Below are 14,221 nucleotides of genomic sequence, written 5' to 3'. Positions count from 1 at the left end.
CTGAATGATTTCTGTGAAGCTTTTAAGCTTCAAAGTAGAAGTGGTTGTGTAGTGATTTGTGCTTGATGTGATCTTACCCTTGATATCCTGGATAGTGACAGGAGAGGCGGTGTCCATGGGCTCGCTGGCTCCCCTGCTGTTGGTGGCTCGAACTCTGAACAGGTACTGGTCTTTCTCTGTCAGAGACTGAATGGTGTGCTGAGACACTGAGGCCTTAACTGTTGCCACAGCACTCCACCTGTCCATGCCCACTTTGCAAGCTTCAATGCTATAGCCTGTCAGCCTGCTTCCACCTTCGTGAATTGGCTTCTCCCAGTGCAGCGTGGCAGAGGATTTAGTGACATCCACAACCTGGAGGTTCAAAGGCACTGATGGCACTTCGCACACCAGCACAGCCTCAGATGTCTCACAGGGCTCACCGACACCATAGATGTTCTCCGGCAGAACTCTGAAGAAGTAGTGCACTCCCTCCTCCAGACCAGTGATCCTGAACAAGGTCTTCCTACACTCAGTGGTGATGGTCTTGTATGACTTCATGTTGGCTTCACGCTTCTCTACGATGTAGTTGCTGACGTGAGCACCACCGTCAATACTTGGGACATCCCAGGTGATCACAACGGACTCCTTGGTGTAGTCCTTCACGTTCACAGAACTTGGAGGACCAGGAGTGTCTGCAGGAGTAACAAGCAGAGGAAGAGAAGATATAAGTGTTTTTTACAATTGTCTTAAAGAAGAATCCAAGTAAATCTGCAAAACTGGTAAATCCAAGCAATGGCATTTATTTTATTTTTTTATACACATGTGATATTTGGTATCTGTGGACACTTGGGATGACATACCATAGATTTTGACCAGGATGATGGCAGTCTTCTTGCCAGAAGGGTTCTCTGCCTCCACAACGTATTTTCCGGAGTCATAGCGGTTGACCTTCTCCACCAACAGTGAGGTGTAGCTATCGGTGGTCTCAATGTAGCCGCGGCTCTGCAGCTCCACACCTGTCTTCCTCCAGGCCACTACCGGTGTCGGCCGGCCGCTGACAAATACAACCAGACGCAGGGTTCCTCCGGCACGTAGACACACTGTTTTCTTCAGGTCCTCAGCCAGTTCCAGGTCGGGCATTTCTGAGCAGGTAGAGAACAGTAAGGAGGGAGTCTGATAATGCTGCAATTACCGTGTAATAAGCTGAAATATGACACTGATCCGTCACCGGGAAAAGTTCAAGAAGCATTTAATTTCCCATCATAATCCTCTCTGTGATGGATTAATTTGATTACGGTATTATTTTCTGACTCACCAATTCTCTCAAGCGGCTCAACCTCAGCACTTGGATCACTGAACTCCCCGGTGCCTTGGCTGTTGACGGCAGCTACCCTGAATCTGTACTTCTTATTGGATGCTAGGCCGGCAGCCACATACTCGTTGGTCTTTAGGGCTTTGGTTGTGGCACGGTACCACTGCTCAGTGCCCTCCTCTAGGATCTCCACCACGTAGCCGCTGACATCTGAGCCACCATCGTACATGGGCCTGGTCCAGATCATGCTAATGCTGTGCTTGGTTGTGTCCGTGATACGAGGCATTGATGGAGGAGCTGGGGTATCTGGGAGAAGACAAAGATAAATACAAATGTGTTATACAGCTTCATGTCCTGTCGTTCCTTCAAATGGAAAACAATCTTAATTTCTTGTGGAAACTTTGGGATCACCACGAGAATTTAAAATGAAAATGTATCTCTAAAAACTGTAAACTTTTGCACAAGTGAAGGTTTAGAAAATAAAACAATGTGAATGGACAGTGAAATCTCTTACATGTGGGGTCTTTGCAGAGGATGTATGCTGAGGAGTCGCTCGGCTGGCTGTCTCCAGCAGCGTTGACCGCCGTCACTCTGAACTGATACTCGCTTCCCTCCAGCAGGCCTGTGATCTTCAGACGGGTGTCGTAGATTGTGTAATTCTTATTCACCCGAGTCCACCTGGTCCGAAAAAAATGATACCGAGACACAATAAGAATATTTAGAATAAATCATAAAGTGAAAACTAAAATCTGTCCTTTAAGCTGTTCAGAAATTGTTCCCACCTGGTGCTGCTCGTCTCTCGTTTATCCACTATGTAGGTTTTGATCTCGCTGCCTCCGTCGCTCTCGGGCTTCAGCCACTCGATGACGACATGCTCCTTACCCACCGCTGTAGCCTCCGGAGTGCCCGGCTGGGACGTGATGGCTGAGGAAGAAGGATTGGACAGGTCAGAGTCATGGAAACAAATCTAGATCCTGTAACACATTAATGCCTTATTCTACACTGGAAGAGTGCATTATTGCATGCATAATATGTGGTGTGACATTAAAATTCAAGTATTTATTAGTATTGCTGCAAATATTTGGATCTAATTGTTTTTAAACATCTTGCTCTGCAATCGTTGGAATGAATTATTTTAACTTGAAATTTCTGCTGTGCTACCAAAAATCTCTTACATTGTAGTCAGAATTATAAAGCTGAAAAGTTGACTATTATTATTGCGTTAAGATAAAAAGTTAAACTGAGAAAACTGTTGCAGCTTACTGTAGGCGTTCCTGGCGATGACAGGTTCGGACTCCAGAGGAACTCCAGGCCCAAACTTGTTCACTCCTCTGACTCTGAAGACGTACTCGTTGCTCTTGATCAGCCTGCTGCTGACACATGACAGCGTCTTGCACTCAGCCTCCATGATGACCCAGTTGAGACGGCTCGTCTCGCGACGCTCCACAATGTAATGACTGACGATGTCTCCACCGTCCTCGAGAGGAATCTTCCAGGACACCGTACACTTCTCCTCCGTCACTCTGCTGATCACGATCTTATCAGCCGGCGCTCCAGGAGTGTCTGAAAGACAGAAATGGAGATTGATCAGGAGGTTCAGACAGTTCAGTGACACATTCGGAAAATAACGTGCTTAAAAAATGACAGGTAAATGAATGATTTCTTAGCTGCTCACCCAGAACTTTAACGCTGACGGCAGCGGTCTTGATTCCGCTGGCGTTTTTGACGGTCAGGACGTATCTGCCTGTATCATATCTGTCGCAGTTCTTGATGACAGCCATGGCTCTGGTGGCAGTGTAGGTCAGCGAGTATTTCTCTCCGAGCTCCAAAATCTTGTCGCTCTTCGACCAGTACACTGTAGGCTCTGGTTTTCCACCCACAGCACCATCCAGGACCAGGTCTGAGCCGGCGGTGACTGTGACGGTCTCACCCACCAGCTTACTGTCCAGCTCAGCCTTTGGAGGAGCTGCAGCAATAAAGAGAGAATTAGATTTTTACTCAATAAATGACAGTTATATACAGTCAAGCTTTTTGTCAAGATGCTACAACACATGTATAAGCAATAGCAGAAAAAAAACCTTTGTCTTTATTCACTTGTTTTAATCTATAAATGATATAATCTTTGCCTCAAAAATCATCAGAAGCCTAACTGAGGTAGGCTTCTGATGATTTAAGAGGTAAGTAAACGAAAATCTAAATCCCTGGTGCCTCTTTAACTTACAGTATTCATCCTTGCATGTAACTGGTCCAGTGATCTCTGAGGGTGCACTGTGGACGCCGGCGGCATTCTTGGCAATGACGCGGTACTCATAGGTGTCTCCTTCTCCCAGGTTGGTGACAGTGAAGTAGTTCTCACTGATGGTGGTGTAATTGCACTTGAGCCAGCGGTTGTCGTCCCACTCATCCGTGCTGTAGACTTTCCTCTCCACAACGTAACCAACGAGCTTGCTGCCGCCGTCGTTGAGCGGCACGGTCCAGCACAATGACACGGAGGAGCGGGTAATGTCCGTCACCTCAGGTTTACCAGGGGGATCTGAGCAGGAAGGGGGAGAAGATTGTTGTAACTTTAATCAAACAGCTTTTTATGCTCTGAAAGGCATCATTAAGGTTTTTATGAACCGATTTAACTGTTTTAGTTGAGGAAAGTGAACAGTAATCAGATTAACTGACCACTCAGTTGTTAAAGACTTGGTCAACAGAGGTTTTTGTCATTTAATTGTCATGCCAAATAACCTGTCATCAGTTTAGAAAGTTAAAACATCGATGTTTCCCTCACCAACAGGATTGAGCGCCACCACAGGTCTGGAAGCCTCACTGGCCTTGCTGAGTCCAGCGATGTTCATCGTGTACACCCTGAACTGGTACTCCAGGCCTTCGATCAGGTTGGATACCTTGTAATGGCACTCCAGGCAGGGATGCTTGTTCTCCCTAACCCACAGGATGGTGTTTCTCTCTTTCTTCTCGATCCAGTAGCCTGTCACCTGGCTGCCACCATCGGCATATGGCAAGTCCCATTTGATGTTGATGGCATTAGCAGACACAGATACCACATCGGGACGACCTGGAGGACTTGGAGGAACTGTAGAAATTAAGCATAGAATGGGGATTATTAATATGCAAATAGATTTGTAAATGTATTTAAATATGTAACTTTGACATCCATATGTATAAAAAACAGGATTTGCATTTACTGTTGAACAGAACTTACTAAACGGATGCTCAATGACAACAGGAGCAGACTCAGCAGACTTGCTGACTCCAAACTTGTTCTCTGCGCACACTCTGAAGGTGTACTCCATATACTTGGTAAGGTGAGTCACTTTGATAGTGGTTCTCTGCACACTGGAGTTTACTACTTGCCAAGAGGCAGAGCCAGACTCTCGTTTTTCTACAATGTAGTTGGTGATTTCTGAGCCGCCATCATCAGCTGGCTCGGACCAGGACAGAGAGCAGGATTCTGAGGAGACTTCAGAAATTTCCACAGGGCCTGTAGGTGGACTCGGTCTTCCGACAACAACCACAGTCACTGTGAATGTCTTCACACCAGCAGCATTCTCCAGGATCAGGTAGTACTTGCCACTGTCGCTTCTCTTGCTGTCTCTCACTATTAAAGAGGTTACCTCCTTAGTGGTTCTGATGATGACTCTGTCACTCTCCTTTAGCTTCATCTCCTCCAGCTTCCAGGTGACCTTGGGTGCAGGCCTGCCACTGATGGGGATGTTAATTGTAAAGGTGTTGGAGATCTTGCAGGTGATGAGCTGGTTGGTGATACTGCTGAGGTCGGCAGTTGGTTCAATGCAAGGCTCCTTAATGACCACAGAGCTGAAGGTGCTCTGTGGCTCGCTGATTCCAGCATCATTCTTGGCCCTGACTCTGAAGTCATACTCTGCGTTCTCAATCAGACCCTCCAAATGCATCTTCATGGATTTGGTTTCTCCACCAGCAATCCAGCGATCACTGTCTTTAGCCTTAAATTCAATGATGTAGCCTCTGATGCGGCTGCCTCCATCATGCTCAGGCTTCAGCCACACCAGGGAAGCTGTGGATTTGGTGGTGTCAACAACATCCAGTCTCTTGGGTGGTGCAGGTTCTTCTGTGGCAGTGATGGGCTCTGTCATCTCGTGAGGTTCTCCCTGGCCATACTGGTTTACGGCAATCACCCTGAATAGATAGGGCACACCAATATCCAGGCCAGTTACCCTGATCATCTGGCGAGAGCACTTGGTGCTGACCTCCTGCCAGGCCAGGCGGCTGGCCTCGCGCTTGTCCACAATGTAGTGGTGGATTCGGGATCCGCCGTCATTGCTGGGGGCATCCCACAGGACTGTCAAGGCTCCACGAGTAACATCTTTGACGGTGATAGCTCCTGGGGGTCCAGGTGTGTCCAGCACTTTAACAGTAAATGTAATGGACTTGCGCCCGCTGTTGTTCTCCAGGGACAGGGTGTATTTTCCAGCTTCGTACCTAGTGCAACTCTCGATGGTCAGAGTAGAGGAGGACTCTGTGGTGCTGATATCAGCCATGACAGGCAGCTCACCATCTACCCTCGACCAGGTGGCGAGAGGAGCTGGTTTGCCACGGAAGGTAATTTGAAGGGTGACAGTGCTTCCATTCTTCACGATGTGAGTCTGCTTGAAGTTGGCACCAATTTCAATCTCAGGAGATCTAAGTCTGTCCAGAGCCTGAACAGCACTCGCCATCACTGAAGCTTCACCCTCTCCGGAACCGTTCACAGCACTGACCCTGAACTTGTAGAGCTCTCCAGCCACCAAGCCCTTGGTAGTGTAACTTGTGTTGATGCAAATCTGGCTGTTAACTCTGTGCCACTCCTCCAGACTGGCCTTACACATGTCGATATTGTAGCCAATGATTTCCAAGCCGCCATCAAAGACTGGCTTGGTCCATTCCAGGGTAACAGAGGACTTGGTTGAGTCAGTGACCTGATCGACAAGAAAAGAGCATAGTTTATAGTACAATTTGTAATTTATGTTTTTATTTTTTTTTATGTTCTCTTTACATTCTGCTTTCCTACATTAAAGTTCTTTTTTAGTTTTCTTCTTTACAAAAATAGCGCTTAAGTAATGTTTTAAGGGAAAGTGTCTTGAGATAACCTTTGTTATGATTTGGTACTGTATATAATATTTAATTGAATTGAAATTTAACTGAAGAATATCTGAATTAAATTCTGAAGATTGACCTCAACACCTTTCATGAATGTTTTTTCTCTTACAATTCAATGCGATGTTACTGCATTCCTACCTTGATTAATGTGGGGGCACTGGGAGAACTGGTTGGTTCTCTGCATTTGAAGAGCCTGGAAGTACTGCTGGCCGGTCCGATGCCAGCACCATTTTCAGCCATGACACGGAATTCGTACTCGTTGCCCTCAGTGAGGTTGGTAACACGGTGTCTTAGCTCTGTGATGGGCCTCTTGGAGGAAACCTTTATCCAGCGCAGGCTCTTCTTCTCTCTCCTCTCCAGGATGTAGTGTTTGATCTCGTTGCCTCCATCCGACCTTGGCCTGGTCCAGCATACAGTGATGCTGTTTCCAGTCACGTGGGTAGCATCTGGTGTGCCAGGGGTATCAGGCACAGCTGAAGGTAAGAGTAGAAAACATGGAGTTCATTAGTTATAATGTTGAAGTTTTTAATGTAAAGGCCTTTTGTTGTTTTGTCATTTTTCAAGTGCAATCGATTGGGTTAAGTCATATAAGATATGATCAATATGCAAGGCAGAAAATAACTTGGCTTACTGTATTGCATCTGTGCGATGATGGGATCAGAGTCCAGTGGTTTGCCGTCACCAAACTTGTTGACAGCAGAGATTCTGAACTGGTATTCATTGCCCTTTATAAGGTTGGTAGCATTGTAAGAGCAGGCTTCACATTTGGAGGTGACCAAGGCCCAGGAGATTCTGGATGTCTCCCTCTTCTCCACTACATAGTGGGTAATGGCAGCACAGCCGTCATTCTCTGGTGGGTTCCACCACACGGTACACTTCTCAGCTGTGATGCCGGTGAAACGGATGGGACCCTCGACAGGTCCAGGGGTATCTGAAGGGAAACAGAAGTTAGAGGAGTTACTTTGAGAATAGTCATAGATATCTTTAAAAAATGTTTGTAACGTCAAATATTGAAACATAATCAGCACAGTTTACCAACCTTGTACTCTGACGTTGACATCAGCTTTCTTGGTACCAGAGTTGTTTTTAGCTTCTATGGTGTAGATGCCACGGTGGTTCCTGTCAGCATCGCGAACAAAAACACTGCTGGTGCCAATGCCGCTGGTAATCTCAATGTCATACATGGTCCTCTTGTCAATCTCTTTGCCATCCTTATACCAGACAACCTGGGGGACAGGACGTCCGGTGATGCGGCAGCTGAGTTGAACATTCTCACCAGCCCTCAGTGTGGTAACCTGGTCTTGAGACCACTCAATATCAGGTGAAACTAGAGATGCAAAGAGAATGAGCAAATTAGGACATTTGAAGGATTATGAGAAACCTGCAATTTATGATAGTTTTGTTATACTTTTTTTCATTTAGAGTTTACTTACTGCTCTCATCCTTGGTCATAATGTATCCTGAGGTGTTAGATGGTGGACTGACTGTGCCCACAGCATTCCTGGCAATGACTCTGAATTCAAATCTGTCTCCAGCAGCAAGACTAGTCACAGTGAACTGGGTCTCGCAGATATCAGTGAAGTTGCATCGCAGCCATTTTCCTCTACCCTGGCGCCTCTCCACAGTGTAGGCCACAATTTTGCTACCACCGTCCCTCTTGGGGATGTCCCACTTTAGGGTGACTGAATCTCTGGTTACATCGATGCACACAGGGGTGCCAGGTGGATCTAATTGAAGAGAGAAAGAATCAGTTCATCAGAAGTGCTTTGTTGTAAAATCCTGAAATTTTTATTTCTGTACTGGATGAACATAAACAAAACTGTTATCCATCTTCTTATCTGACTATGGGTAAGACAGCAAGTGAATTGGATTGCCCAAAATATTGGACAGCCTTTATAAGTGCAAAGCTATTCTTCCAAACAGATAGTCTTTCCTGTGTACTTACCAACAGGGGAGATAGCGAGCGCATGTTTGCTCTGTTCACTAACAGGGCTGACTCCAGCGTTATTCTCAGCGTAGACTCTGAAGGAGTACTCCAGGCCCTCAATGAGACCAATCATCCTGTACTCTCTGTTCGAGATGATTGTGGAGTTCACCTTCTGCCACAAGAGGCTGTTTCTGTCCTTCTTTTCAACGTGATAGCCCATAATGGGGGATCCTCCGTCAAAGCCTGGGGCCTCCCAACTGATGGTCATGCCATCACAGGTGATGTTGAAGGCCACTGGCTTTCCTGGAGGCCCTGGAGGTTTGTACTGGTGCTGCGCAACAATTTCTGAAGAGTTGAGGGATTCACTGACTCCGTATTTGTTCTCTGCACGGACTCTGAACTGGTACTGAGAACCCTTGACCAGGTTGGTAATCTTGAATGTGGGTCTGACAACACTGGAGCAAACCATCTTCCAGTTGGCCTGAGAGGTCTCACGTTTCTCCACGCTGTAGCAGGTGATCTCCCCACCTCCATCCTCCTTCGGCTCATCCCAGGAAATGATAATGCTCTCAGATTTAATCTCATCAAAGCGGATGGGACCAACAGGCACTGAGGGGGGTCCCAGAGTGATCACATTAATGTCAAAGTAGTTCTTGATGACTCTGTTGTCCAGAACCAAGGTGTACTGGCCGGCATGCTCCTTCTTGGCTCCCCTGACTGTGACTGAAGTCTTGTTATCAGTAGTCCTGAAGCGAATCTTGTCACTTTCCTTCAGAGGCAAGTTATCCTTAAGCCAGCTGATTGCAGGTTTTGGTTTACCCTTGAAAGGCAACTCAATGTGGATGTTCTGACCAATACGAACAGCAAGCTCCCCATTGGGGTAGTCACTGAGGTTGGCCTTGGGTTCAATGATGAACTCCTTCACTATGATTGGACCGATCTGGGAGAAGTCACTGTTGCCCTTCTCATTCTTGGCGAACACTCTGAAGTCCATGATAGCATTCTCCTTGAGCCCTGTCACCTCGTAGCTGAAGCGCTTGCATGTCCCTGCCAAAGTCCAGGTGGTCTCTTCATCGATTCTCTTCTCAATGATGTATTCAGTTATGTGGCTGCCTCCATCGTGGTCAGGTCTAGTCCACTGCAGGGTAACAGAGGTCTTTGTAGAGTCCTCCATCACCAGGTTTTTCACAGCTCCAGGAGTTTCTGTGGCTCTTACAGGCTCAGTGGTTTCACAGGTATCGCCCACACCATACTCATTTTCAGCGGACACACGGAAGAAGTAAGCTACATCCTCCTCCAGGCCTGACACCTTGTAAGATGTGTTGGTATACTCTGCATTGATTACCTGGTAAGCCTTCATGGTGGAGGCCTTTTTCTCAACAATATAATGAGTGACAGGGGAACCGCCTTCAATGAGAGGAGCCTCCCAGCTGAGGGTCAGCTTTCCTCTTGTTACATTCTTGATCATCAGTTTCTGGCAGGTGGATGGACTGTCCAGAACTTTAAGGGAAACGGTGATTATCTTGGGTTCTCCCACGCCATTCTCTATCTCCAGCAGGTACTTGCCACGGTCATCGCGGGTGACCTTGGGGATGAGGAGTGTGGTGGCTCTCTCAGTGCTGGTGATAGTGTAGCGGTTGTCACCAGCCATGTTGCGGTCGCTGCGACGCCATGTGACATTGGGGGCGGGGCGTCCCTTCAGTGGGATAAACACTTCCACGTCACGGCCGGCCTTGGCTGTGTACTGGGTCGTCATGGGAACGTCCAAGTCCAAATCAGCCTCCTCTGTTGAAAGTGTAATACAAACGGGGAAAGAGCAGGAATTAATTATGTTAATAATGACATAATTATACTCCATAAGAAAATAATACATTTATTCAGTATAGCAACTAATGGCAATAAAAGGTTTTTAATGGTTTAATGAACTCCAGTCATGTTTATTATAAACATGTTTTTATCTTAAATAACAATAACGATACCTATAAAAGACTCATGTCCTGTGACTATACCATAGAGGAATTTATATGAATACAAACCTAAGACATCTTTGGCTTGCACAGGCTGATACATTTTGATGTCTTCTCCTTTGCCCTTGCAGTTGACAGCAGAGACCCTGAAGAAGTAGTAGGTTCCAGGTTTGAGGTAAGACACCACATACTCGCAGGTCTTGACCTGTGGGTTGATGGTCACCCATTCTCTTTCCTCAGTGTTCATCTGATCCAAAATGTAGTGTGTGACTTCACTGCCGCCATCATAGACGGGCTTCTCCCAGCCGAGGGTGATGGAGGTCTTTGTGGAGTCGACCACACGCAGCTTGGATGGCTCACCAGGCAGATCTAGAAAAATCAAAAGGGCATGACTATTTTCAGCAGCTCAATGTGAAGACATTAACAATAAATACATTTTTTAAGAAGAAATTCCAAAAAGGTTGGCACGGTGATGCTAAGTGATAATTAAAAGTGATAATTACCGATGGGGTCGTAGGCCTTGTAGAGGTCAGAACCCTCAGAGTAGTTTCCTGCTCCAGCCTTGTTGACAGCACAAACTCTATACTGGTACTCATTGTTCTCCACCAGGCTTGTGACTTTCTGCCTGGTGTCTCTAATGGTGCCCTTTACCACCTGGCGAAGAAAAAATGGATGTTATGATGTTTACACGTGCCATGGATCAGATTGGCTTCTTTTACACTTCAGTACAAAATCTGTAAAGATAGGTCAGCAAATGAACCTTAAACCACTGCAGACTCTTCTTCTCCCTCTTCTCCAAGTAGTAGCCGTCGATGTCACTGCCTCCATCCAATGCTGGTCTTTCCCAGATCACTGTCATGGTGGACTTGGTGATAATGGTCACTTTAGGCTTGGAAGGCTCACTAGGTGGAACTGTACGAAATCAAAATGATCAGGTTAGATGAAATAAAATAGTTTTCCACCGTTTAAAAATAGAAATCTGTATTATGAAATAATACATTGAAGTGAAGTCATTTTTCATCACCAATTATCAACTTTTAAACAACAGTTGGTGTGAATGATTGTGAGTTATGTTTGCTTACCAAATGCGTTCTTTGCGATTATAGGTTCAGACTCCAGTGCGTCTCCAATGCCATACTTATTGACTCCACGGACTCTGAAGATGTACTCATTGCCTTGGATGAGTCTGGGCACGTTAACAATGCAGTCGACCAGTTTCTCTGAGACAATGGACCACATGACCCTGCTGGTCTCCCTCTTTTCCACAATATAATGCGTTACCATGGCACCACCCTCATCAGAAGGTGGGGTCCACATGATGGTGATGTTGTCGGCGGTCACCTTCTTAAACTGAATCTCTCCATCAGGGGGGCCTGGTTTGTCTGGATAAGGAGAGGAAATATTAAAGCAAGTCACAATCTATACTACATATATGATGAACGTAATTTAAAGCAGAACTACTGTCATGAAGTTTTTCCAGTTTTTACATAATATCTGAATACCTTGAATGAGCAGCCTGACAGTGCCGCATGCAGATCCCAGGGAGTTCTTCACCCTGACCTCATAGGTTCCAGAGTTCAGACGAGTGGTATCCTTCAGGAACAAACTGGTGGACTCGAATGTGTGTTTGAAAGAGAGCTGGTTGGTAGGCTCAAGCTCTCTGCCATCCTTAAACCATTCGATAGTAGGAGCAGGTTTGGCTGTGATATTAAACTTGAGCTCCACATTAGATTCAGCCATGTATTTGACCTCGCTGAAGTACTCTTGAGGTATTTCAATCTCTGGGGCACCTGGATGATGAGCCAATAAATAGGTAGGTGAGTTCAAATTCTAAAGGATACATGCAGCATATATGATAGATCATGATGTGTCAGCAATGGAGATGGTTGTGAAGAAAATGGTGTATTCCCAAAATGTGATTTTCAGTTTCACAGTATGGCAAATCACCGTTTGGAATAAAATGCTAAAAACAGAAGAGACCTACCATAGGTGTCCACACATGTGGCTGGTCCAGCAGTTATGGATGGGTTGCTCACTGAGCCAACAGCATTCCTGGCCATGACCCTAAACTCATATGTCTCGTCCTGGGTTAAGCCAGTAACAGTAAAGCGGGTGTCTGCAACATTGGTGAGGTTAGCCTTGGTCCACTTAGCACTAACGCCTTCTCTCTTCTCAATGAGGTAACCAGTGATTGGGGATCCTCCATCGTAGCTGGGCCTCTTCCAGGCCAGGCTTATGGAGTGCTTGGTGATGTCACTGATGCGCAGGTTGATGGGTGGTTCTGCAGGAACAGACAGTGAGAACTCATCTTAGGAAAACTGTTGCTTACAAGTAAAATCAGATTTGTTTGACTTTTTATCAGAATTTTTTGACATTCCACTCACCACAGGCATCAATAGCCAGCACGGCATCAGAAATCTTGCTGAAAGCACTGAGTCCAGCAGCGTTCTCTGCTGCCACCTTGAACTCATAAATAAGTCCTGCATTGATGTTGGTGACCTTGAAGTGTGTAGCACGGATCACCATTCTGTTAACTCTCTGCCAAAGGATGCTGTTCCTATCTTTCATCTGGAGATGGTAGCCAAACACATTGCTGCCACCATCTGATTTAGGCTCCTTCCAGGCAACAGTGATGGTCTCCCTGGTTACAGCAGTGATCTCTGGAGTTGATGGAGCTTCAGGAATAGCTGGCGGGTAAGAGTCATAGTTGGAGGGTGTTAAGATGTTCATCATGAAAAACAAGTAGAAAAAAACAATAATGTTAAGATAAAAGAGAGAAGGAAAAGGAAGACCACTTACTGTAAGGAAGGTTTACAGCGACAGTTGGTGAGTCAATGTGCTCGCTGATTCCATATCTGTTCTCGGCTCTGATTCTGAACTGGTACTCCAGGCCAGTGGTCAGCTTCATGATCTTCATGGTGCAACGGGCCACAGCAGAAGAGACATCACTCCAATTGGCTGTGGTTGTCTCTCTCTTCTGAATGATGTAGTTGGTGATGGGGCTGCCACCTTCATATGCTGGTGGGAGCCACTGTAGGCTCACACTGTCCTCTGTGATGTCAAACAGTTCCACAGGTCCAAGTGGGGCACTCGGGCGGTCCAGAACTATGATATTCAAAAAGGACTTGGTGGTTCCAGTGGAGTTGGAGGCAAGGATATCGTAGCGTCCTGAGTCTCCAGCAATACTCTCGCGTAAAGTGATCTTGATACTGTCAGGGGTGACTTCAGAGTTGAACCTCATTGTTGACTTGAGCAGCATGTTATCCTTGTACAGGGATACTTTAGGCAAAGGACGACCTGTCAGAAGGATCTCACACTTGAGGGTGGAGCCGGCTCTAACATACACTGTGTTATGGGGGAAGTCCTTCATGTTGATCTCAGGAGATACTGGAACAGAAAAGGAAAAAAATAAATTGGGTTTCATTATTTTATAATCTTGGTCATTATTTCCTGGTTACATGCAATAAAGTAATGGATATTGTCTTATTCTTTTGTTTGTATTTCTTTATCTTAACTAATCACATTGTTGAATCTCATCTGTAACTTACCAAGCTGGTCTTTGACTACTACAGGTGTGATCATTTCCTTAATATCACTGAAGCCAGCAAGGTTCTCTGCTCTGACTCTGAAGAAGTACTCAGCATTCTCCCTTAGACCAGACACTGTTAAGTGGACGGACTTGGTTACGCCACACTTAACCCACTTCTCCTGGCCATTCTCCAGAGCTTCTACCAGGTACCCAGTAATTCTGCTGCCTCCGTCTTGTTCTGGTTTGGCCCAGGCTAGGGACACACTCTCCTTTGTTACATCAGTCACACCAAGCTTTGGTGGTGGGCTTGGTTTTTCTGGAGAAAGTGGACATAAAGTGTTGTTTTTTATTATTATTATTTTAAATAAACATGTCTTTTTACATAA

The 14,221-nt window shown here is 45.9% G+C and overlaps 1 protein-coding gene across 1 annotated transcript in view; it reads right to left on the bottom strand.

The window, feature by feature from the left end:
• ttn.2 (titin, tandem duplicate 2) overlaps positions 1-14,221 on the bottom strand; it is a 225,914-nt gene that overhangs the window by 14,366 nt on the left and 197,327 nt on the right. Inside the window, exons 210-233 of the mRNA XM_083921112.1 lie at positions 13,855-14,151; positions 13,106-13,693; positions 12,691-12,993; positions 12,291-12,587; positions 11,809-12,096; positions 11,389-11,688; positions 11,067-11,218; positions 10,810-10,960; positions 10,376-10,675; positions 8,358-10,124; positions 7,846-8,139; positions 7,452-7,739; positions 7,044-7,343; positions 6,551-6,885; positions 4,500-6,231; positions 4,068-4,370; positions 3,513-3,824; positions 2,967-3,257; positions 2,555-2,854; positions 2,074-2,215; positions 1,806-1,969; positions 1,295-1,597; positions 840-1,121; positions 78-671 (exon numbers count right to left, since the gene is read on the bottom strand). Coding sequence (XP_083777238.1) covers positions 78-671; positions 840-1,121; positions 1,295-1,597; positions 1,806-1,969; positions 2,074-2,215; positions 2,555-2,854; positions 2,967-3,257; positions 3,513-3,824; positions 4,068-4,370; positions 4,500-6,231; positions 6,551-6,885; positions 7,044-7,343; positions 7,452-7,739; positions 7,846-8,139; positions 8,358-10,124; positions 10,376-10,675; positions 10,810-10,960; positions 11,067-11,218; positions 11,389-11,688; positions 11,809-12,096; positions 12,291-12,587; positions 12,691-12,993; positions 13,106-13,693; positions 13,855-14,151 — 10,083 coding nt within the window. The remainder of the gene's footprint in view (positions 1-77; positions 672-839; positions 1,122-1,294; positions 1,598-1,805; positions 1,970-2,073; positions 2,216-2,554; positions 2,855-2,966; positions 3,258-3,512; positions 3,825-4,067; positions 4,371-4,499; positions 6,232-6,550; positions 6,886-7,043; positions 7,344-7,451; positions 7,740-7,845; positions 8,140-8,357; positions 10,125-10,375; positions 10,676-10,809; positions 10,961-11,066; positions 11,219-11,388; positions 11,689-11,808; positions 12,097-12,290; positions 12,588-12,690; positions 12,994-13,105; positions 13,694-13,854; positions 14,152-14,221) is intronic.

This window comes from Echiichthys vipera (assembly GCF_963691815.1).
Source record: "Echiichthys vipera genome assembly, chromosome: 10".
Taxonomy (NCBI): domain Eukaryota; kingdom Metazoa; phylum Chordata; class Actinopteri; order Perciformes; family Trachinidae; genus Echiichthys; species Echiichthys vipera.
The sequence above is the reverse complement of the archived record's forward strand: the minus strand, read 5'-3'. Positions and strand labels throughout refer to the sequence as shown.